Source organism: Chelonia mydas, chromosome 9 (genome assembly GCF_015237465.2).
Source record: "Chelonia mydas isolate rCheMyd1 chromosome 9, rCheMyd1.pri.v2, whole genome shotgun sequence".
Classification (NCBI taxonomy): domain Eukaryota; kingdom Metazoa; phylum Chordata; order Testudines; family Cheloniidae; genus Chelonia; species Chelonia mydas.
In genome coordinates, this window is record NC_057855.1 from 7,042,994 (window position 1) to 7,067,091 (window position 24,098).

A 24,098-nucleotide genomic window follows, 5' to 3' on the forward strand; every position below is an offset into this window, starting at 1 on the left:
CCAGTGCGGCAGTTTTCAGAAGGCCTTGGTAAACCTAGCTTTGATTGATCCCTTCCTGGAAGGAAATAATAAATAACTAGGCTGGATTTCTTGCAGTGGCACCTAAGGGTTGAGACATTCATCACCTATATTTAATGGCGCATGAGGTTTGTTTCCTGGCCACACTTTGGGGTTTGCCCCCTGTTATGCAATGTGGGCAGTGGGACTACATGGTGTGGAGCAAAGTGCTGTCTGGCTGTACCAGTACCCTGAGGACTATCGTATTCTCCTCTGGGTTCTAGAGACAGAGCTCTGTCTAGTTTCCAGAAGTGCTCTAGAGCTGCTGCTTCTTCTGCGCCATGGCTGCACTGAAACGGCAAGCAGCAAGCACCTTCGTATCTTCATTTATCTATCTCTCTGCCTGGCTGTCGGGCCTCTCTCAGAAAGTGGAGTAAGAGTGGTCAAGGATGACCTCTGTCAGTAAAACTGAACCTTACCCATTCTGTAGGAGCAAGTATTTCATTGAGTGCCTGGCTGTCAAGCCTATTCCCGCTGAGTGTTTGGGTGTCTGTCTGCGTGGGCTTGAACCTCAGTGTGTGATTGTTGTCCCCTAACGATTTGCCTAAACAAAGGTACTTTCATACCTGCTTAGAAGACCCTGTGCTCACTAAGCTTTGATACATTCCAGACTTGCAGTGGACAGGTTCCTTACTGGTGAAATAACATTGATACCCTTTAACCCCAGGCTGTTTCAGAGAGTACATCCGCACTGCAGTTAGAGGTGTGAAGCTGCAGCAGTGTGGGCTGTACAAGCCCACCTGGGACCTGGGTATGTACCCAAGTGGCTAGCCAATCCTGCCATGACTTCACTGCTATCGTTATTGGAGCTAGCTAGATCAAAGCTAGCTTTGGTGTGTCTACACTTGCCGCCCTCCCACCTCTGATTACACTGTCGACACGCTCTGAGACCTGAGCAGGCCTGGTCGTGGCTCTGCATAATAAATCCAACATCTGTATTATCTATTTACCAAACAAAAATGGGCGTGGTTTGGTGTTAAAGCACTGAAGTTACGTTACAGATGGAAAAGGCCTATCATGTAATGCAAATGTAGGATAAAGTCTTACAGATAGAGGATGGATCACATTAAACTGATAGTATTCCCAACCTGGCCTCTTAGTCCATACAAATTGGTAGAGTTACTATTGCTGAGGGGAACCCTAATTTTAAATTTCCTATCTTTCGTATGACATGTAATATCGCCGTGGCATCACCACTAACATAGTATCTCTGTAATGAATTTCCCTGGGTGATCAGACATTCAGCAAACCTGCTATGCTTCCCAGCAAACCCATTGTTTTTCACTCAGGGCTATGCCTGAATCCTTGCATTGAAACGTGGTTTTCCCACTTACTATTTAGTTTAAGATTGTAGGCACTGGATACGAAACCTTTTGGGTCATTTAAATATGCTGAAAGCTGCCCAAGCCCCGAGATTATCCAGAGCATTTAAGTAGTCATTATACAAATAAACCCCAGCGTACTACCTGCTTTCCCCCCTCTTGCCAATGCTTACTCCATCTGCTTTAACCCCAGTCTGCCTCCCGTGCCCTCATGTCTCCCTTCCCTCCCCCCAATGTTCCCATGTCTCTGAAAATCTTGGTAACCAGCATGTTCATGTGTTGTGCTTCAAAATTAGTTCAGACCAAAAATAATAAGACAGGAGCCAGTTGGATTGCTTGCCACTTATTGATACAATTGTTCCCCTCAACCTGCCCACACTCCACGCTACAACTGAAACCCATCCCCCGTGAGCAGTGATCTACAGCGTTCCACTTCTGTGCAGCCATAAGCCCAAGGAAAAAGCCTCCCCAAAAACCACCACAAGCAGAACTTCCCATAACCAGATAAGGGAGAAGAGCTGAAGACTCTGAAGCCTGCTAGGGGCTTCTCTATGTACAACTCTTAGCCTAGTAGATGCTCAGATATTATAGTGATGGGTGCCAGTACAGAACCTACACACAGACAGGGTTTGTATGAGGTGACCACCATCCTGGTGGCTGATATGATTCCCTAAATCTTCTGCTACCTTCCCAGATCATAGAAATTTTCCTATAGCAAAATTGCTCACCTAAATGCTCACCTATCATGGGTATTTGCTTCCACTGGTGTCCCTCTAGAAGTCTTCACTCCAGGCCCTACCCTGGGGCTCCATCCTAGAGCTCCTGCTGGAAGGTTTCAATAGCAATCTCTGTTATAAGTTTTGGTCTCCAAAGCTCAGAATTTAATAGACCTTTGTTCTCATTCTAACAGTTCCCACTTTCTTCAGGCATCCGAGTGACTCAGGCCTTTGGTCATCAGTCCCAGGTGAAATGGAATTTTTAATCAGGTGCTCAGAGTGTTGACATCCCCTCCTTTGAGACGGTGGGGGAAATTTCCCTCTGCCTTCTGTCTCTTTCCTGTTGTTGACGTCCTAAATCAGCAAGCTTAGAATCCTTTCCATCCCTCTTCCCCAACAGTTATTCTCAGAACCACTCTGCGGTTCGCAGTGAAAGTGTTATTCCCCCTTTCCATACCGACCAGAGTTCCTTTTCCTCCTTCTGGTCTAAACCACCTGGCCGGAAGAAGATTGCTCTTCACTCCTTGATGTTAACTGGCCTCTTGTTCCTAAGTTCTCAAATGCTGTCTAGTTACAAGAGCTCCAATTAGGGAATCGGACACACTTTTTGGGGCTTTGTTATGTTTAAACAAAAAACAAAAAACACACAGTTTCAAAATCCACTACCTACAAGTGGGTCAAAGCAGTCATAAAAAAATCCTCCTCCAGTTGTAAGATCAGTCCTCCCTTGGAAATTCATGCCCATTCAACTGGATCACTAGTAGCTTTAACAGCAGAGAGAAACAGGGCTTAGTTTGACAAGATGTGTAAGGTTCACCACCTAGGTTTCACTCTACTAAACATAACAAGGTGGTTGTGGCTTTCTCAGATGCTACTGCCTTTGACTGCCAGATTCTTCAGACCTTCCTCCATCTTCAACACATAGGCTGGACTTTTTAACTTTACTCTTTTTTGACAATTAACAGTTCTGGCTCTTCAGTTACTCAGTTGTTGTATGTTCTTCCCTCCCTTGCAGTCTCCTGCTTGTATGTCCCAGGAGTGATTCCAGATTGGTAGATGGACAGTCTTAGCAATCCTTCCTCATCTCCCAGAGCATACATCCCCTGTCTCGGGTATCCATTCCCTCTCTTTTTTCTTCTTTTCCTTCAGTTTGTCTCCAGCTGTGGAAACACTCGCTTGGACTTTTTGTGCCAGATAAGCTCTTAAACAGAAAGATTTAACCCAAAGGGAGAAATCTGTGCAAAATGTGAATAAGCCTGCTTAGCTGAACATGGATGATGGGACAACATGGTAGTGTCACTAAACTGATGGATGGGCATGCTATGAGACGGCCAATTTCCAGATATTCTGTTTGTACCACTGGGGCTAGAAGATCTCTGAGATCCATTTGAGATAGCTGTGTGTTTCTTCCCTTGCATAAATGTGTGTCAGATTAAAGCATTTTAAAACATGGCTCAGATTCTGAAAGGATCCTAAATGCTGGTAATAGCTCATCTTAACTAATTAACCTCTCACAGTTTGTATGGTAACTTCCAACTTATCTGTATGTATATATGTATATATATCTTACTATATGTTCCATTCTGTGCATCCGATGAAGTGAGCTGTAGCTCATGAAAGCTTATGCTCAAATAAATTGGTTAGTTTCTAAGGTGCCACAAGTACTCTTTTTGCGGATACAGACTAACACGGCTGTTACTCTGAAACCTGTCATTTACAAGCTGTGAACTTCAGATTTTATCTCCATGCTTTGCCAGCAAAGGAAACTTGTAAAAATGCCTTCCTGAAAATCCCTTTTGATCTTTCTGGATCATGACTCAGCTTTAGAAAGGTACTTTCCATATCAAACAGGCAAACGCTTTAATGGAAATGCAAGTTTCTCTCATCCTTTCAGGAGCTACTACGAGGCCTGGAGTCCACTTCCTTATAAGAACCATGGCATTCTAGCGGAGCGAAGCAATGAATAGTAACTCCACAGGATATTCCTGCTAGGAAATGTCAGAAGGCTATTTCTGTCTTGATGTCTTAAGATCAGCTGTTTACCTAATGGACTTACATTTGCATTTTGCAGGTGTCGTGTCAATATTAATGTGTTGTCTGAATTGTTAATATTCCTTCACTTCAGTGTTACGTTAATGAAGGCTGCAGGGGATGTGAAAAAGATCTGACTAATTAATTACATATACAGAAAGCATCTTTACCTTTCCATCGTGCTGCCCTTTGCTTCTGCCTTAATGGGTCTTGGCATTTGTGGTAGGTAGCCATCTAACACATGCGGCTGTGGGGAGCAGGCTTTGACTTTACTTTCTCTTATTTTTTAGCCATAAATCACTTGCATAATTTCAAGGCTAAGGAAAAGCATCTTTCATTCCTGCTTCCTAAATTAAGCAGGCAATATGGCCTCCCAACAGACTCTGCCAGCCTGGTATGTGCGGTGGGAGACAGTCATGTCAAGAGCAAGGCTAACATAAGAACGGCCCTACTGGCTCAGAGCAAAGGTCCATCTAGCCCAGAATCCTGTCTTCCGACAGTGGCCAGTGCCAGGTGCCCCAGAGGGAATGTACAGACAGGTAATCATCAAGTGATCCATCCCCTGTTGCTCATTCCCAGCTTCTGGCAAACAAAGGCTAGGGACACCATCCTGCCCATCCTGGCTAATAGCCACTGATGGGCCTATCCTCCATGAGTTTATCTAGTTCTTTTTTGAACCCTGTTATGGTCTTGGCCTTCACAACCTCCTCTGGCAAGGAGTTCCACAAGTGGTGCGTTGTGTGACGAAATACTACTTTTTATTTGTTTTAAACCTGCTGCCTATTAATTTCATTTGGTGACCCTAGTTCTTATGTTAAGAGAAGTAGTAAACAACACTTCCTTATCTAACGGCCTACATTTCTTCAGGAATCCCTTCCATTTTCCTTAGTCTGAGCTTCAGATTAGACCATTATTGTATGTCTGTAGCAATAGTTTGTCTTGTGTTTGATTTAATTCAAAAGTCTGTTATTGTCACATTCAATAGAGAACTCCCTAGAGCAATCCTACAGCATCCCCTAAGTGAGAATCTGCAGTCTGAGAGTATGTCTGCACTGCAATAAAACACCCCGGCTGGCCCATGACAGATTGGGCTGCAGGGCTATAATATTGCAGTGTAGATATCCGGGCTTGGGCTGGAGCCTGGGATCTGGGACCCTCCCCCTCACGCGATCCCAGAGCCTAGGCTCCAGTCCAAACCTAGACATCGGCACTGGAATTTTGTAGCCCTGCAGCCGGAGCCCTGTGCCGAGTCAGCTGACATGGGCCAGCCGTGGGTAGACATGCCCTGAGTGATGGTTCCTAGTTGTGATACCGTGTAGTTGAATACAGCATTGTGTTCTGCGGGCCAGCAGTCATCCCTTCACTGAGGGTCTTATGGAAAGAAATCAGGTCCCTGGCTTTTCCTTTCAGAACTCCCTCTGAAGAAATGGAACTTCCTTGAAACACTGGTCTGTTATGAGGGCAAAATAGAGCTGATACAAATCTGTAAGGACAACATTAGGATGCCAAACAAAATAGCCAAGGTGTGCTGCAGAACACATTGCAATAGCTACCCAAAACAGTCTGAAGCCATGTATGAAACCACTTGGGAAAAATACAAAGAACATTTTGGCTTGTGTTTAAGAAAACAAAAATGATCGTACCTTTAAAAATGCTGGCATGTCTCTGCTGAGACACCGAGAGAAGCTAGGAAATACTGGACAGCAACAACACTGAATGCCTGCAGCTACCCCGAGCCATTGCACCATCTGTAGGATGTGGTGTAGTGAGCGAAGAGAGAATATAGGCTACTTGCTGCAAGATAGGCACAATGACACTGGGTTAATGGCACTTCTAGAGTTCTGTTTCACATTTAACAGATGTATGGAGAAGGAATGAGGGAAAGTTGTCCTTGTTCTTTGTACTGACAGGGAGTTCTCCTGATGGTATTTCAGCTGTTCATCTGTGTGGCTAAAATACAGGACACTGGAAGAAGACAGCAGAAGCTTTTGGGAGGAAGGTCAGAGGGGCTGTCGTGTTCTTTGTTAGCAGTCGTACTCCTCGATATTCTAATATCCTCCCTAAAGACCCTCCCCCAAATTCAGCCAGCCCCATGATACAACGGGCAGGGGTGCCAGTACCAGCCAAGAACTGTTGGCAAATGATTAAGGTTTTTCAGAGTTCTGAATCCCTGTGTGCAACCCAAGCACATTAGGCTTTAAGCAATTAATTGCTAATCATCCTGAATGCTTCCAATAGCCTGGCTTTAGTACCGAGGACTTAAACAGCTTTCCACTGTACTGCACTTAATTTGGTTAAAGTGGGAAAATGGTGTAGTGGCATTTCCAGCCTAAAGGGGTGAGAGTGGCCAGTAAATGACATTCATATTCAGAAAAATCTTCCACTCATCCATGTTCTAGGCAGCTGTTGCTGGGACACTACTCTAGCTCATAAACAGGGCATTATGCCCGAGCAAGGGAATTCATTAGAGAGAGAAGCCATTCTGGCTTTGTCAGATCTGAATCTGAAAGTGCCTTGGAGCTGCTATTCTCATCAAGTTTCAGTGTTAACAGTTTTAACCAAGAGCTAATTGAGCAATCTCAGAAAGTGGAGTAATTCCATTATTCGGCTCTGCTTTGTTCAACGCTATTGCTGGCGATGAGAATAACACAAATTACTTTCATCAAGCCAGGCCCCGCCAGCACTTCTGGGTTTCTTTCTTTAAAAAAAATAGTGTGTGTTTTGGCTTTTGGCAACCCCCTTTGGCAAAGGCAGCCCCACACCAACACTGCAAGTTCTATATAAGGCTCATCTATAACTTTAAAATCCAATTTCTAAATAGTAGGGGATTTAATTTTCATAACTGTTCAATCAGGAATGAAATTCTGGACTCTGTATGGAAAGGTGCACCTGGCGGTTGGATGGGAAAAGCATTCTCTGTTAAGACACACTACACCCCTGTTGCAGGAGACTGGACTGAAAAAGAATTAAGCCATTGCAAGCCTTTTAGCCGCTACTAGCCAAAGAGCATGATTCTGTCATTGGCGGTGCTCTGAAGAGACTTGGGGTTAGTTAATGTTGCTTTTTTATTGAAACCTTCTAAGTTCCCTCACTTCATGAAAGAACAGTAATCAAAAGCAAACTTACTTGATTTAAAAAAAAAAATCCTCCTGTATCTAGGCCACTAGAGTAGACTGTTGGTCTTAACTCTCTCAAGAAAGCATGCTGGATGAGCTGCAGTGAAGTTCTGCTCGGTAGAGTCCTGCACTTTTCAGGCAGTTAATTCTGCCACACTCCTTGATCTTCAGACGCTAGAGGTGATCGGTGCTGCTGCTTCTTTCTATATGAAGACAAGTCCATGTATAATATTGTGACATTCTTTTGTGGAAAATGACGCCTTATAAAGGTAACTTTCTACTGGTAGGCTACAGAGTAATACCAGTACCAAGGAGCTTTGTGGTCAGGGTTCCTCAGAGCAGCTTCAGACCCTCACTTGTTAATGGATCGCTCTTCAATAAGACTACCAGGGGACTAGGGTATCAGCAATTCACATGCTAGAGTGCCATCCGGCCCTTTCAGACAGGTAAAAAAGCATGGCTCCTCCTGTGAAGCTTACCACTTAGATCTCTGTGTATCCTCTAGCAGGCAAGAACAGAGGTGATCTAATGCTGGAGTGGCTCTTGGGGAGGGAGCGCAGAAGCTCAGACTGCCACCAGAGTGAATGGTGGTGTTTGGGGTTTAATGTCCAAGCCCAGTGTAGTTCTGTTCAAGAAAAAAGGGAGCATTAATTGTCAAGACAGAGAATTCCCTTGCGACTTAGTGCTGAGTTTTGATATTATTGTATGGTTTATATTGAAATCCAAACCTGACCCCATATTAGTCCTTCTGACCCACCCTACCATTCAGTCATGTTTGGATCCAGTCATAAACCTATGATGCGTGAAGCAGAAACACGAGTGCAGGTTGGAAAGGTGGAGTGGAGGGGACCAGCTGGACAGGGAAGCGTGGAAAGAGGCTTGTTGGTTATGGCATTGAGAAACAAGACAGCGGGTCAGTCTGCAGGGTGGATTGAAGCTTGGGAAGGAATTTAAGCAGCAAACGGCTGTCTTTCCTGTCAGAAGTGGAAGGGTGGGGCTGGAGTTTAGCCTGGGTTTGAGACGGAATGGAAACCAATTGATGGGATCTGTAACAAGGGCCACCAGCTACAAGATGAAGTGAAGCTGGTAACCTTTGCAAGAATTACCTGGTCATATTGGGCTCTGTTCTGAAATGCTGTCTAATGTTGTGACCAGGGTTTTTCATCCTGCTGAAAAAAGAACGAAAGTGGGAGGATGCTTTCAGCACTAATAGAATACCCAGCTGACCAGGTGAAGCATTAGCGACAGAGCCATGACTCTTAGACCAGCCCAAGGTCTCAAGTGAAGTGAGACCCTGAAGGACTCTGTTCAATTCAATGAGACTTTATTGGTATGACAAGCTAGATAAGTGTTGCCAAAGTATAAAGAAGAGACTGACCCCTGAGGTGTCTGTCAGAGGTAAGGAAGATCCATCCTGATAGGGCTACGCACAGTGTGGGGTTTGGCCCCTTGTGTCCATATATCAGCAGTGTGGAGATACTAACTTTAGGAATATACCTGTTTGGTCACCTCTGCTCTAAGAAGACTGAGATAACTAGACTGAAAGTCAAACAAGCTTTTGCACAAAGAAATAGGCGTGCTTTCACTCAATGGTTCTCAAGCAGGGGTACATGTACCTCTGGGGGTACACAGATGTCTTCCAGGGGATACATCAACTCATCTAGAGATCGGCTTAGTTTTACAAAGTGCTACATAAAAAGCACTAGTGAAGTCAGTACAAACTAAAATTCATACAGACAATGACTTATTTATACCTCTCTATATACTCTACACTGAAATGTAAGTACAATATTTGTATTCCAATGGATTTATTTTATAATTATATAGGAAAAACAAGAAAATAAATAATTTTTCAGTAATAGTGTGCTGTGACATTTTTGTATTTTTATGTCTGATTTTGTAAGCAAGTAGTTTGTAAGTGAGATGAAAGTTGCAGGGGACACAAGACAAATCAGACTCCTGAAAGGGGTACAGTCGTCTGGAAAGGTTGAGAGCCGCTGCTTTAGTTTATCCTGTCTCATGACCCTCACGGTACTGTGCTTAGGCACCAGTGGGTCAGTAACATTTGGACCCCGGGCTGCTGCTCTGAGAATTGTGTTGCTGTGATCAATCTGTTTGGCTTGTGCCTGCACTAACTACATTGTAAGTGCAGTAACCTTTGGTTTATTAATATCGTTTGGGAAGCTAAGCAGGAAGAGTATAGATTACGAGATCAGAAGGTGGCTGAATAGCAGTCCTGCCATGGAAACGGCAGCCCAAACCCACACTCTACTTGCCTGAGCTTTACTGTGCTGAGAGTTGGGATGCGAATCCAATATTTCATGTATTTTAAGGCCAGAAGGAACCATTATGATTATCTAGGATAGCACTTCCCAAAGCTCCTAAGGTCCATGGTCAAAAGTGACATGGGAGCCTTAAGTCCCATTGACTGTGTGGCTTAATCACTTGTTACCCTCAGTCTGACCACCTGCATGATGCAGGCCATGGAATTTCATGCTGTAACTCCTGCATCCAGCCCATAATTCATAAGAAAACCGAGTTTACAGGCCAAAGGGCCTGCAGACGATGCTTCTGCATGTTACAGGGCTCTTAGGCTGTCCTCTCTCTCTCTCTCAATGCTGCAGTGCACAGGTTTGGAAACCTCTCTGTACTGCAGGCGCAGAGAGCAGGATTGCCATTATCAGTAAGAACCTGTGGCCAGGGCAAGCACCTGCTCTGACCCACCTCTCTGTGCGGGGGGGATATGGAAACCTTGCATGAGTGCACAAAGGGCAAAAGTTCAGAGCATATTGTTTATGGGATTTTGTGCAGCTGGGAGCCAAGGATAGCTCAGCTGATCCAGAGGAAACTGTACCGATGGTGTTGGAGAGCATTTCACATGGGATTCATTCAGTACAAATTCAAATGGACTAGTCTCTCTGTCTCCATTTTTTTAGCCATGAAATATTTTTCTTTTCGCTCCAGCCTGCCAGATGGACCCAGCCAAACTCCAAGTGAGGCTGTTTTAAGAAAAAAAAATCCCTCTTGTCGTTTGACCTGCCGACAGTTAGCAGTTTCAGTGCTCTGCTCCTGTTAATGACAGAGCCAGGCTTCGGCGCTGGCCTCCAGATGCTGCCAGCCAAACTTCAGCTCCAGGCTGCCTTATGATCCATTTCTTTTTTCCGAACCACAAAGTAGCATTTGCTGACTTGAAGCCCTGCGCTCTCAAAGTTAGCTGGAGTTACAGCCTGCGGTAGCTCCATTCGAAAACAGCTCTTTACAGCTGAGGGGCCTGGGGGGGCTTCCTGGTTTGCAGCTCTACAGCCCTAGAGGCTGGGGATAACGACTGGGGAGGTGGGAAGGCAGCCTGTGCTGACAACGCCCACAGGCCCTCACCTCTCCAGGTCGGTTTCTGCTTTTAGCCAGCCAGCCATGCTGGGTAACTGCCCATGCTCCTCCCCTTAAAGGTGAACAACACAGATTTCTAAACATCCATGCACAATATCCCTCCCTTATAAGATCCCAAAGAAGAAAACACTTCACTGCCCTTCATGTATGCAGTGAGTCTTACGCATTAACGTGTTAGAGCCAGATGTGGGTCCTGCAGGATCTGAGCCACAGACCTGGTTCCTCTGCTGAAGTGGGTGAGCTCTCAAACACTGGGCGAAAGAGTCCTTTCATTTGAAATCGTGACTCATTCCCTCGGTGTCCATCAAGCCCTTTCTGGGCAGGAATTTCTCGTGCTTCACCTTAGCCTAGATGTGACCTTTCCCTTCTGCCCATTTGGGGATCTTCCCTCCGGAGATGGGCACTCCGTGCACATTGTCCTCGGCAACTAAATTCCCGGCAAGTCTGAAGTTTAAAACGGAAGCGTCTCTGAGCTATCCCGAGACAGCATCTCAGTGTTAATTCCTCTTTCACGCTTGCAGAACTCCAGTGATTCAGTCTGTTTTGTTGAAGCTGACAAAGACACGTAAGTGTCGCCCTGCTGAAAATAAGGAGAAATGTTGACTCAGAAGGAAAATGGTTGGCAGGTAGGAGGGTTAACTGGACAGACTGGCTCTTCCAACCCTAGGGATATGGTAGCTGGGGGGAATCGCTCGCAGTCCAAGCAGTCAAGAACAAAATTCTAGCTCTTGTGACGCCAATGGGAGTTTTTCCACATTGACTTCAGTGGGGCCAGAATCTTTACAGGTCATCTTCACGCAGCAATTAGTGGTGGTGGAACACTTTTAATACTGGGGGTGCTGAAAGCCAGCCCCCTTACCCCTGTTCACCCCCCCACCCCTGGCAGAGCTGGGGCCGGGAGCAGGGCCGTGTCTCCAGCGGGGACCCGGACAGAGGTAAAGGGGCCAAGGCTGGGACCGGCAGCCGGGGCGCCACATAAAACTTGGGGATGCTGCAGCGCCCCCCGCACTCCTAGCTCCTGCACCTGTGGCAGCAGTTCAGGATCTGTACTGACCCTGGCCAATAGAAACCGACCAGACTGAGGGCTAGAAACTGCCATATGTAATAGGGTATGGTCAAGGCACTTTTTTGTAACATTTTATCCTGACTGTATTAACTTCTCTTTGGACATGAGAAACTAAACTCTCTCTCCTTACCAAAGCGGGTTCTCTCCTTTGTGTGACCGTCCTGGTCTCTTGTAGCATTGCTCATGTGTTCTGGGCTGCCGGTGTTGAAGTTCTAGCTCTGAGATCCTATGATTCCTTGTTCAGAAGAAACAAATATGCTTGTAAAGAACTATAGGAGTTGGCAACTAGATACAACAGAAAAGGGAACTCTTCTGCCGGTCTCCCAGCCTCGCTTGAACCTTCTTGCATCTCCTCTTTGGGAGGAGGCTGGAAGGGTTGACAGGGAACCATTCTATGGAGTCTCTGGTTTAGTTAGTTAGCTTCTCTTCTAAAGCATCTAACTTGGGGCTTTAGGCACAGTGAGTTAATCCACTAGCCTTTCACCTCTGGAAAGCTGGGTTCATATCCTGCCATGTCACAGATGAAAGCAGTTTGAAGGGCTTGGTCCCATCTTAAGTCCTTCCTATCCATATCCCCAAACCACCCAGTGATTTGGCACCTCTCTTTGATCAGCCTGGGACTAGAGCAGCAGGTCAGGACAGAGATGGGCCCACAGAATGAGGTTTTGCAAATCTGGATTGAAGTGCATTTGCAGAGAGAGAAGGAAGCATTATCATTATATTATTTAGTGTACAGAGAAGACAAATCAAAGGGGACATGATAGAGGTAAAGAAAATAACAACTGGTATCGAGGCTATCTGTCAGATGCTTCCAGTTACCCTTACTCATGAGAACAAAAGAACCCCCAGTAAAATTAAAAGGCAAGAAAACCAAAACAACAACAATGAAACAAAATATTCTTTTAAAAATACAAAGCTTAAGGAACCGGAGAAATTTGCAGCCCAGAGTTATCAGTGAGGCAAAGAGCTAAGGCTTAGACACTCTTGTGAACAATAAAAATACAATCTGCATTCCCACGAGTTTGGATAGAGAATTACAAGGGCTGTAATCCTTCCGGCCTCAGGACGTAAAGCACTGCTGTCTGCCTGGGATTCAGAAGACATTTCCCCCTCGGGCATGTTATTGCCTTGTCGTCTAGGAAAGTTCTGCACCTAGGAAAGACCTGATATTGATCACACTTCAAGACAGGCTCCTGGACTAGAGGGGCCATTGGCCTGATGTGTTGCAGCAACACCTGTGTCCCAGTGACATCTGCCCATATGTCTGTGTGGCTCTACCTACTCCTATAAATCTCTGACTTTCCTTTGCAATGTGATATGCACGAAAGAAGAGGAAAGAATCTGGCATGATACATTTTACTGGCCTTAGCACTTGCCAGACTGGTTCAGTTAACCTGGGTTGGTGTTGTAATGACCTTTTCCGCCCCCAGTCGCAATAGAAGTTTGCTGTCGAAGTGTGGGCACTGATGACAGTACATGTACCAGGCTGCCAAGAATGTGTTTCTGCTTCCCAAATGATCCGCTGAAAACTAGGCTTGGCGACTCAAGGTGGTTATTCTATCTTGAACGGTGTTTACAGAAACCAGTGATGTTTTCCTTTCGCTGATGAGCTATTTGAACCCTGCCATCCCTGTGTGGTTTGGTTTGCCCTTTAGAAACGCCTGTTTTACACAGCAATTGAACGGACAACTGGTTACCTGCACAGTGCTGCTTTACTCCTTAGTCTGACTAACAGCCGGCTGGTACCAGCTGCCATAAAGGGACCAATGTTGCCATCTTGTGGTTGAACTGCACCAAAGCAGCTTTAACCTTATCCAACTTCCCTCTCTAACGTGTATTGTCACGGGTATGTATTAAATGAACCCAGCTTCCATTCTGTGATGGCCACCGCGTCGCCTGCAGCACGTGTCACTCCTGTCAGGGCTTGCGGGTAAATGTTAGAAACTTAAATAAACGGTGGTTAGCCCAACATTAGCTTGTGCTGTTTACAGTGCTAGTAGCTTATTGGTGGCCCTCTCCCAGTCCATTTTCCCTGTTTACCCCAGCGTCCTTTTCTACTCTGTCTGGTAGGGAAGCTGTCAGCCCTCTGTGTGCGCAGAAATCAGGGGGTTGGCCTATTAGCTCCATGCTCTGTAAGGAGAGTCCACAGCGCTGCTCCTGGTAGGAATTCTGATCCATTACAGATGAGCATTTTCACTGCTGATTTAGGGACGGAAAAGGGTAACCGGTTAGCATGAGGCTTACTGTTAACTGGACCTTAACTGTTGACCCCGGCTGCCGGGCGGCCGCACCGGGCCACTCAGCTGGAGGGACCCCATCCCCGGTCGCGCCAGCAGGACCTCAGCCCCGGCCGGGCTGGGCCAGCAGGACCCCAGCCGCAGTGGGACCCCAATCCCTGCCACCTTGCGCTGGCCCGCCGGAGGAACCCCAGCCCTTGCCGCGCCGGGCCAGCCGGAGCGACCTCAGTTAACCGGTTTAAAGATTTTTTTTTTTTATCGTTGAACCGGCTAACCGATATTTACATCCTTTTGCTCATTACAGCTGTTATTTGCTTATTCCTCCTCTCGGTTTGTTTTTAATGGTTTCCTTTTTCTGTTGGGTTCTGCACAAGTGCAATCGGTTGACCATACAATAAGTCTGGGCATGTGCTATTGTAGGGTAGCCCAGGAATACAGTGCAGTGTGATGCACATGTCGCTCGTTAACCTCAGTAGCACACACAGTAAAACTCCCCAGTGGTCTCCATTGTTGCTTTCTAAGTCACAGAGCACAACAAAGTCCTGTGCCTAGTCCTGCAAATCTGCCACAAAGGCACTTGGGCTCCACCGCAAGGGACTTCTCCAAATTGCTCTGCTGTGGCCATTTGGCATGCACGAGCTGCGCTCAGATGCCAGCATAATTAGTGGCAATATGCATATGCAGTGCCGAGAGTGTGATGTTGCTTTTACAGCTCTATTATCATTGTTGGCAGTTAGCACAACTTGAGAAATCCACCGACTATGTGGAGCAAATGGTGGAAGGCCCAATTAAACACATTTCTCTGTTTATCCAAGCCCTGTTAAACACATCTCCTGTGACACAGTCCTGCAGCAAGAAGAGCATAGCCCATGACCCCGTCAGGATCATCGTTAGTGCTATCGTTTACATTTTGTCCTGTGTGCTGCTCGTGAGGTTTTCCTCCAGTGTCTGTGTTTTCAGTGGGAACAAGGAGAGTTCAGGCTGGCTTGGGTTGGTCTCCGTGCTGTCATGGATAGCCCCAGTGCTGTCTTTGTCGTACATTCAGCCCTGCACTTAGAAAAGCTACTTTGCTTTCCTGGCCATCTGTCTGCGTTTCCAGCTGTGCGCTCAGCATTTGTGTAAGGCGAACGCTAAGGCAGATTCGTAGCGTGGAAATTCGCCTGAAACTCATGCAGCTGTGCTGACCACACATGTCGTTCTCAGGGTGGGAGACTGAAGTGGGGGGGGGGGGGGGACTGTGTTTCCTCTGGCTCAGGACGACAGCTATCTGTGTTTGTCTTCCGTGCTATCACTCACACTGCATTTGCTTTTCTTGTCAAATGTTTCAGGAGATACGATGACCTGCAGCGGGATTATTTTATTGTAATTTGAGCTGTCCATTTAGTGCTGGCTTCTGCTTGTCTGCACCACTAGGATGGCCCACGGGAACCTCAGCTGGAGAGAGAGGATCTGGGGAGGTTTGCTGGTATCTCAGGTCTAATCTTCCTCTTAAGCCACTGCTAATAACCGCTCTCCTATGCACTCACACTGCACTAGCTCCCAGCATTGAGTACAAGCTGTTGATTACGGTTGGCACTTCATGGCCCCAGGGGCTTCCTGCTTTAACTCTCATGATGCCTCTCTCCTTGCTGCAGGCTGGTGGAAGAATTTATGCTGCTGGCAAACATGGCCGTCGCCCATCAGATCTACCGCTCCTTCCCCCAGCAGGCCCTGCTGCGCCGTCACCCCCCACCCCAGACCAAGATGCTGAACGACCTCATGGAGTTCTGCGACCAGATGGGACTGGAGATAGATTTCAGCAGCGCAGGGGCCCTGCACGTGAGTGGAGACCGCACTGGGGATTTGCATCAACAGAGAATGTCTAGCCGGTTAAGCTCTCCTGGGGTTACTGATACTTTCTCCGACAGCATTTGTGTAATGGCCTGTGTTTACCTGCTCTCCATTCTCTGGGTGATCTGCCCTGTCTTCTGCACAGGGCTACAGCTGACTGTGCAGAGCTGGCCAAGGGGGTGTCCAGGGGAGTTTGGAGATGAGGCTCGCCTTTGTAGCCACCTGCTCTGTCTTCAGCCAGGTGGCAGGGTTCGGGGGGCAGGTCTCTGTGCTCCACTAGACCCAGCCTCTCAGAAAAGTCTGGTAATACCCTCCTGTCTCAAACCGGAGCTCCCAACAAACACCTCGTGCAGAGAGATGTGATGTTCTTCACAGGGCATAAAAATGAAGCCACTGACACTGCAGAAAAGATGACAAATCCCCAAGAGGTATTAGTCTGCCCAGTGTTTGTCTGTTCTCTCGAGCCATCTCCCCTGGGGACTGGAGGAGATCACTGATAATGAGCCAGGAGCGGGGAGGCTCTTGAGGGAAAGACAATCCTAAAAACTACCCAGCACTTTCCATCTCTTGATTGCTGCCCCCGCAGTAGCTGGTTAACCCCTGCAGCCCCTTGTCAGGGAGGGGAGGGTCTCCCTGTTGTATGGCTGGGCAGGTCACGGCAGAGAGCTGAAGCGAGTTGCTTGTGACCACTGAGGGAGCTAGTGGCTGGCCAGAACTGGAAGCCAGCAGCATGCAAACGACACGAAGAATTGTCACAGAGAAGAGGTGGAGATTCGGTGGGATCATGACAGGCAGTGCCAGAGGCCACATCCCCTGCCTCCCTCTCCGTTAGCAAAGAAGCAGGGTTTGCAAGGGTTTAAAAGTTCATTTCCAGGGTCAGCATCCACCGTGGCGTGGCCTCCCCTGCTGCAGCCTCACACATCAGAGTCTGACCTCAAATCGGGCTGTAGCCAGACGCAGCGGATCTAGTACTAAATGCAACGGGCAGTTGGTGCCGGCGAATGTTTGCTGGGAGGAGTGTGGAGAAGTGGTTAGAGCAGGGAGCTGGTGATATGGCCTCCTGAATTCCACTAGGGCCGCTGACTGCGTCAGTCTGATCTTGTCTAAGCCACATACCTGCTCCGTGGCCTTCGCTGTACAGCGGGTGGAATAGGGAGGATGGCCCACGGGTTAGGGGGCTAGCTTGGGAAGTGGGAGACCAGGGTTAATTCCTGCTTTGCCCCAGACTTCCTGGGTTGCCTTGGGCAAGTCACGCAACCTCTCTGTGCCCCAGGTCCCCATCTGTACCATGGGGCACTAGCCCTGCCCTCCCTCCCAGGGCTGCTAGGCAGATAAATGCGGGAAAGATGATGGGGTGCTCAGGACAGTAACAGGGGCCGGATAAGTGTCATAGGTTGCTAGGTGATACATGCTCCCCCACTGGGGGTGTCGCGGTCTGACTGCCGTGTGCACAAAGCGCTCGGAACCCCCCAGATTCCAGGTCCTGGGTGTTTCTTGCAGAGACAGGAAATCCAAGGAATCTTTGCAAAGAACTTAACAGCGTAATGAGAGCAGAGGAGTGGGCAGTGCTGAAGCAGTAGATGGATAGGAAAGAGCTCTCTGGCTGCGGCTGAAGTAAGGGATGGAGAAGAGTATGGGCTGTTAGGAATACATTCAACACAAATCTTTCTTTTGCCTGATGCCTAGGTACTGTGCTGATGGGTGTGCTCTAAGTAAAGCTCCGTGTTGGTCACAGAGGTGACGGAAGTCATGGATTCCGTGACTTTCCATGACCACCGTGACTTCTGCAGTGGCCGGTGCGCCTGGCCCGGGGGCCACCTAAGCAGCTCGGGCAGCCCCTGGGCCAGGCACACCGGCCACTGCTGGGCCAGTCTTGCCTCCCTCCCCCGCCCCCCAGCAGCAGGAGTTTGGGTGTGAGGGGGGCTCAGGGCTGGGGTGCCTACCCGGTCGGGGGGACTCCCCGGAAGGGCAACAACAACTTCCCTCCCTCAGCACCTAGCTCCACGCTGCCTCTGCCCGCAGGAACCACCCCCGCAGCACCCATTAGCCATGGTCCCCGGCCAGTGGGAGCTGCCGAACCGGGGCTTGGGGCAGAGCAGAGACAGTACATGGAGCTAGGAGCTGGGTAGGGAGCCTTCCCCAGCCCCACCAACCCCCCAGGCCGCAACCCACCCCCTCCTGAGCACCCATGACTCCCCCTTCCCCCAGGCCACAACTCCCCCCAGGACCCACGTCCTCCCAGAGCAGGGTCGCCAACCCCCCAGCGCCCGTGATGTCCCCAGGCTGCGACACCCCGCCATGAGCACCCACGGCGATGGATGGGTAATGATTCCATCTGGAGCAAAACCCCTGTTCGCAGACGTGACACCCTTAGGGGTATGTAAAGCAGCACGCTCCCTGGGGAGGGGAAGGAAAAGCTGGGGCAGAAGCATAGAGGTTTCCGACGAGGCTACAGTGTGTTTTGTGTGTTCGGGCAGCCTGCCGTTTCTGTCGCTGGTCAGCTCTGTTCTCACCAGCCAGTCATTGCAGTAAAGCAATTTCTGCATAGAAAGATGATGGTTTCAGGGGTGGGACCGCAGAGCCGTGCTGGGAAATCTCATGCACTGTATATGTATATACTGCAAATCATGGCTTGGGCTGAAATGAAGAGAGCGTTAAAGCTTCACTTCAGATGGAAAGTGAAGCATGGGGGGCTCCAGTATTTTCTTTTTCATTGCCCCTGGACTGCTGGTGATGCTGTTAATACAGTGCATCATCAGCCTCCCTCGTACTTGTTCTGTTAGGTGCGGCCTCACTGCTCTGCTCCCTCCTCTGGGACTTGCACCGAGCTCCTTGTCAGGGACGCTGAAGACAGGGGGATGCTTTTCCTCCGAGCGTTGACCATGTGGGGCCTTTCCAATGAGGAGGAGGAGGCAGTGCTGCTTGTTACTAGCCTAGTACAATGGCTTCAGACTGCTGCATCCCTCGGAGCGCTACACAGCGCGTTGAGCCAGGGCAGTGGAATATGCTTTGCTGCATGGGAGGGAACTGGTCACAAAGCCCTGGGGTTTGACCTGCAGGTTGAGAGGGAGAGGATAAAAGTCCATCTCTCTGAATGTTCGGAGATTATTCCCCTGGCTTCTCTGCCCCACATGGCTGCTGCCTTTGGAAGGCAGATGCTGAGCAATATCATAAGTGACTGCAATATATAGAAACGGTGTCCACAAGGCAGCCCTGTCTTAGCCAGCCAGGCGGTGAGCATCAAGCTGGGACCAGCTGGGCTGCCGGGACCATGAAAGGCCAGCCAGGCTGGCATATGGAGGAAACATATTTGCTGCAGCCAGCCAGGCTGTGCATATGGAGGAAACATATTTAGTGAGGAAAACGTTTCCGTTTCACGTTTCTAAGTGATGGGTGCAAACAAGGAAGAGGGGATTTTTGTTGTAAAGGGTCTGCACTTTCTGAAATCCCCGGAGCAGTAAAACAGCAGCAAAGAGCAGGACTTGTTTGTTCTCCCCCGGAGCCTTTCACCTGTTTGTCTTTCCCCCCTTCTCTCCTTCCAGAAAAGTCTGAATGAAATGTTTGGTGCAGACAGCTATGCAGAGGCCAGGAAAGAAGTGCTGACCACCATGTTCTCCAGGCCAATGCAGGTAAGAGCCGCCAGGTCACAATGTGCTTATCCCCGTGCAGCCAGCACCAGAATGTTTTCAGGCTCGTCGCCACCTGCTTTGCGTTTCCTGCCCAGATCAGTGCTCCTTCCCCTCTCCCGAAATCCCCCCTCTGCACTGATCGTTTAAACTGTTACACAGGGGGAAGGGAGATGAAGAAGCTCAGCGCTTCACTGGTAACTCTCGGCAGCCCCAAAGCATGACTCAGATTTATACCTGATGTGTCCAGTCTGCTCTAGTCAGTGAGGCCTGCCTGGTTACTTATGGGCTGGGTTCACCGGTCAGTGCTGGGCAACCCGCTGAGATTGATGGGTTCAGTGGGAGTTGCTCCTTGGACTCTCCCTCAAACGGCGCAGCCAGGAGGCTCCTACGATGGGTGCTGCCACCACGGGCACAGTTCTGGGTATTTCGCATAGGAGGCTTTGGTGCCATAAAGGGTTTAAGTGACTGCTAGGCAAGGGCAAGGATGGCAGGGTGCAGATCCCCCATTGACTTTAGGGGATTGGGCCAAGCCTAGTAGCCCTGCTAAAATCTCCTCTCATGACATCCAGGAGCAATTTCCTTCCTAAAGAGCCATTCAGGGCAGCTGAGGGGCCAGGGAATTGGGGTCACTGGTTGAAAGCCCAGCCCAAGTCAGACCCTGTAACCGCTGTTTGGTCCAACTTTAATGAATTAGTCTCAGTTCAGAGTAAACAGGCATCCCCGTCAAAACCCAGCATTGACCTGCCCTTGTAAGCAGAGGGGCCCAGGTCTGAGTAGGCCACGGAGACCCATCCATCTCGAGAGGTGGTCTCTTTTGGGTAGGTGGCAGAATTGACAGGAGGGGAGCTTGCCGTGCCACGGTTGTGCTGGCTTTGTTGCGGCACCCTGTGAACAGCTAATCCGGTGCGTTTCATCGGCACAGAATTAGCGAAAAGAAAACACCGTATAATTTTTGTAAAGCCTCTGCCTTGTTAACTCGGCCGCCGCGCAAAGGGAGGCCAGTTCTGAGAGCGCAGCCCACCAACAGGGAGAAGGTGACACGTTCCTCAAAATGGCCTCTCTGCCGCTGAGTGTTTATCACCATGGGAATACATCATCTTCCTGACATTACTCATTTGACTGTCACTCTTCTAATTAGTTAATTTGCTCCATTTACTCATTAGCAGTTGCCTGAAGTCCTGCTGTACTTTAGCAGCTTAATGCTTGTTTGCAAATGTAGCTGGGGAGGCTCTGATGGCAATTAGCACAAACTGTGTGGTAATGATCCCCTCCACACGCCCGTTGGACTCATTAGTACAGTTTGCTGCTGCGCAGTTCTCCCCTTTTTAGCTGGGTGTGTTTTTCCACCATGTTTCTCTAGATAACGACCCTTTGTCTGGCTTTCACGTGTCTCCATCACCGGAGGCATGGATAGCTTCCTTTCCCCTTCAATGAGACGTACTGTCGAAGTTGAATCCTATTGGTAGCATCTATTACATGGGTTCCCCCTCCAGCCTGCTGCTTGACTGTGTTGTGTCAAGGTCCCGAGTCTTCTCCCCAGGTACCAGACTGCCTGGGTCTTTGAACGGCCGGTCGAAAGGAGACTGGTCACATGGGCAGGCACGGCCCAGGATGGGGCAGTGAGAACTTTCTGAAGTGTGTGTTCTTGTTCAAGGGCTAATTTCTCTTTAAGCCCCAAAGCTGCGTCTGTGCCATATGGAAGGCCTGCCGGCGCGTGGAGGAGGGGAGTAAACTTGGAGCCCCTCCTGCTCTCCACCACCAGGCACCTCGGCACATTCGGCAAACTCACCTGCCACACAAGCACATGCGTTGGCAACAGCCGAATTTGCAGCGTCTGCCCGTCATTGACAGTGGTGCAGAGCCTTTACTTCCTCAGTGAGGAGTTCAGTATGAATCAAAACCACGGAGGAAGGCCTTTGGGAGCTAGGTCTGGGCAGTGTCTCATTCAAACCATTTCCTAACCTGAGCTGGTGCTTTGGAAGTTTCATTTGCTCTTCAGCTTCCTTTCCCCACGGTCCCAAAATGGAAACGTGCCGTGTTTCCTTTTCACGTGGTGCTGATGCTCTGCCAGCGATGGCCCAGCTCGGGCCAGCCTGGCCGTCGCAGAGGAGGGGTGAGCACAGCAGTAGGTAAATAGATGCTGAGCTTGAGCAAAGCAGGACATGAGGATGTTTGCTCCTAGCCAAGCGAAAGCTTTTTCCCAAGGCTGTGACACAGTTAAGTGTCAGTTTTAGACTCTTCAGTCTGTACTCTGTGAAGTGGCTGGTGTCTTTTTTTAAATACTTCCAAGTATCTGCAAGGGATATCATGAGGGTAGTGTGCTGAAATGGTGCAAGTGTCTGAGACTGTGGTTGCCTGTAAAATGCCCACATCTGTCCTACAGTCCCTCATTATATGAGTGCCCTCTCTGTTCTGATGAAATTTCCAAGAATCCAGATTTCTGATCAGAGGGCCCCTCTGCCCTGCTCCTTACATGACTGCTAAGGAGAGCGTTGTAATGAAGCCTGTTTGGAAGGACTGACGAGGAAGAGGAGACCTTTCCAACTTATAGATATTAATGGGTCAAGGCAAGTTTATGGAAGGAAAGGCATTTTGAAAGGAGAACTCTAACTCTATGTGACGTCAGAAGGAAGCTAGACCGGCATCAAAAACAATAGAGCCTAACTCTCTTCAGAAGTGTAGCTATGGTCAGAAAAACATCTATATGGAATTTCCAGTCTTGCTCAATAAGCCTGCTCCCTAGGTATGTTCTGTGTTGCATCTTACTTCCTCCACAGGCAAAAATAAGTTTACAGCTGAACTCCCGTTAGCCCTACAGAGCCAACCCCGCTCTGGGAAAGCGAGCTGGATGCGATTCTGGCTAGTGTATCACCAACAGAACTGGTACCTTATGTTCTGGGGGGTAAACCCTTCATTCCTGCTAATGGAGCAGGGAGTCCAGCTAGACTTTGGCTCCCAAGGTGAGCTTACAGGGCTGGCTCTTTGCAAAACCATCTTTTAACTTGTAAATGGAGTATTGGTATGGAATCGCCAACACTCCCCCCTCTAGCCCCCGCCCCCCAGGCATGGAAACCTACAATGCCATTTTTAGAGTCACCTTTGCAAGTAGATCCTGCATGTGGGTATGTGTGTTCATGTGCACCTGCCTTTTAGCAAACGAATCATCTCCAATCATCAATGGAAGGAGCACTGCGTCACACACAGACAAGACTGGCAGAGGTAAACAATTTCAGTTTGTTTCTGTCCCAGTAGATTGATCTACAATTAGCAATGTTTGCCAGGAGCACGCCGGAATTTTCCACGTTGGCTGCTCCATGACTTGCCCTAAGAAGGTCCTCCCAGGTTACTTAGCTCTTAGCTGAGAGTGTCTGATCCTCTGTCGCTCGAGGAAGTACAAAAGGCCATCCAAACATTACGGAATGGCTGTGCCTATGGTATTCCACCTGAGCTGCTCAAAGGTGCTTTTGGCCTCCATCAACTGCTCTTTAAAAGTGTGGGCATCAGAGTGCCAGCAGAATGGGAAGACAGCATCGTAGTGTCTTTGTACAAAGGCAAAGGATCTCACACCGAGTGCAACAACTACAGGTCGATCTCATTGCTATCAGTCCCTGGAAAGATCTTCGCTCTGTTCTGTTTGCTAGGATGCAGCAAATGCTCCTTAACAGACTTGGTGTCCACAGCTGTTTCGCTGCTGGGTGGTTGATAATGAATGCTTCCCTTACGCTACAGCTTCCAGCTGAGCTGCGCTAAGAATTTAATTGCCTGCTTCACGTGGTGTATATCAGCATCAAAGTGGCTTTTGATTCTGCCGACAGATCAGCACTTTGGCTCACCCTGAAAGGAGTTGGCGCCCCGGATGTTCTACTAAATCTGGTGCCCGATCTTTGTACCAGTGTGAGAGTAAGTGTTGGTGCACGGCTTCTGCTGTGTTTCTACACAACCTCAGGTGTGCAGCAGGGGATGCATTCTCACCCTGGCGCTATGCTGCCAAGCTACCAGCTGGATCTTAGACTTGCTGCTCCACACGTTGGAATCAAGGTTGGTCAAGAAGCATTCGCTGACCAAGACTGTGCCGACAGCACTGCTGCTTGCCGTGTGGAGAAGCAAAAGAGTTCCAGCCCTGCCCATCAAGCTTTCCAAGACACCGCCCGCACCATGGGGTTGAGCATCTTAGAGCAGAAGAGCAAGGTCTAGAATTTGGAGCGGGGCCACCAGAACGCCCCAGCGTATGTGGGGTCGAGCACTGATGAGTTCAACTGCCTAAACTGCAAGCCAAGTCCAAACGGTTGCAGCAAACTGGCTGTCTTCCGACTACTGGGCCTCGCTGTCTCCTGCATGGAGTCCACGTCTTGCTATGGATGCAAAAATGTCTCTATACTGAGACTAAGTTCCGGCTCTATCAGGCCTGTGTGCTACCGGTGCTGCTGTACGGGTCAGAAACCCAGACCTCTTACAGGCAGAGCTGGAAAAGCTGGAGGCATTCCGTATGCATTCGACTTTGTACGAAGTGCCGTAATCTCAGAGAACGTGGAAGGAGAGGAACATGATAAATCGATAGAGAAACCAGCTTCGTAAGGGTCACAGGCCATGAATAAGTCTCTGCTTTGCTTTGTTTGGAGACGTAGCTGTTGTCTGGGCTGTCAGACGTCTGGACAAGCCATGTCTATGTGCAGTGGAGCATGTCTGTACCTCACGTCTCCTTGGGAA

The 24,098-nt window shown here is 48.7% G+C and overlaps 1 protein-coding gene across 11 annotated transcripts in view; it reads left to right on the forward strand.

The window, feature by feature from the left end:
- Nucleotides 1-24,098, forward strand: part of DIS3L2 (DIS3 like 3'-5' exoribonuclease 2) — a 273,032-nt gene that overhangs the window by 230,088 nt on the left and 18,846 nt on the right. For 9 of the 11 annotated variants that reach the window (XM_037908114.2, XM_043521858.1, XM_043521860.1 and 6 more), the window contains 2 exons: nt 15,567-15,750; nt 19,305-19,391. In XM_037908114.2, coding sequence (XP_037764042.1) covers nt 15,567-15,750; nt 19,305-19,391 — 271 coding nt within the window. Of the gene's footprint in view, nt 1-15,566; nt 15,751-16,056; nt 16,275-19,304; nt 19,392-24,098 lie in introns of those variants that run through there. The other 2 variants (XM_043521861.1, XM_043521862.1) reach the window with 2 other exon arrangements.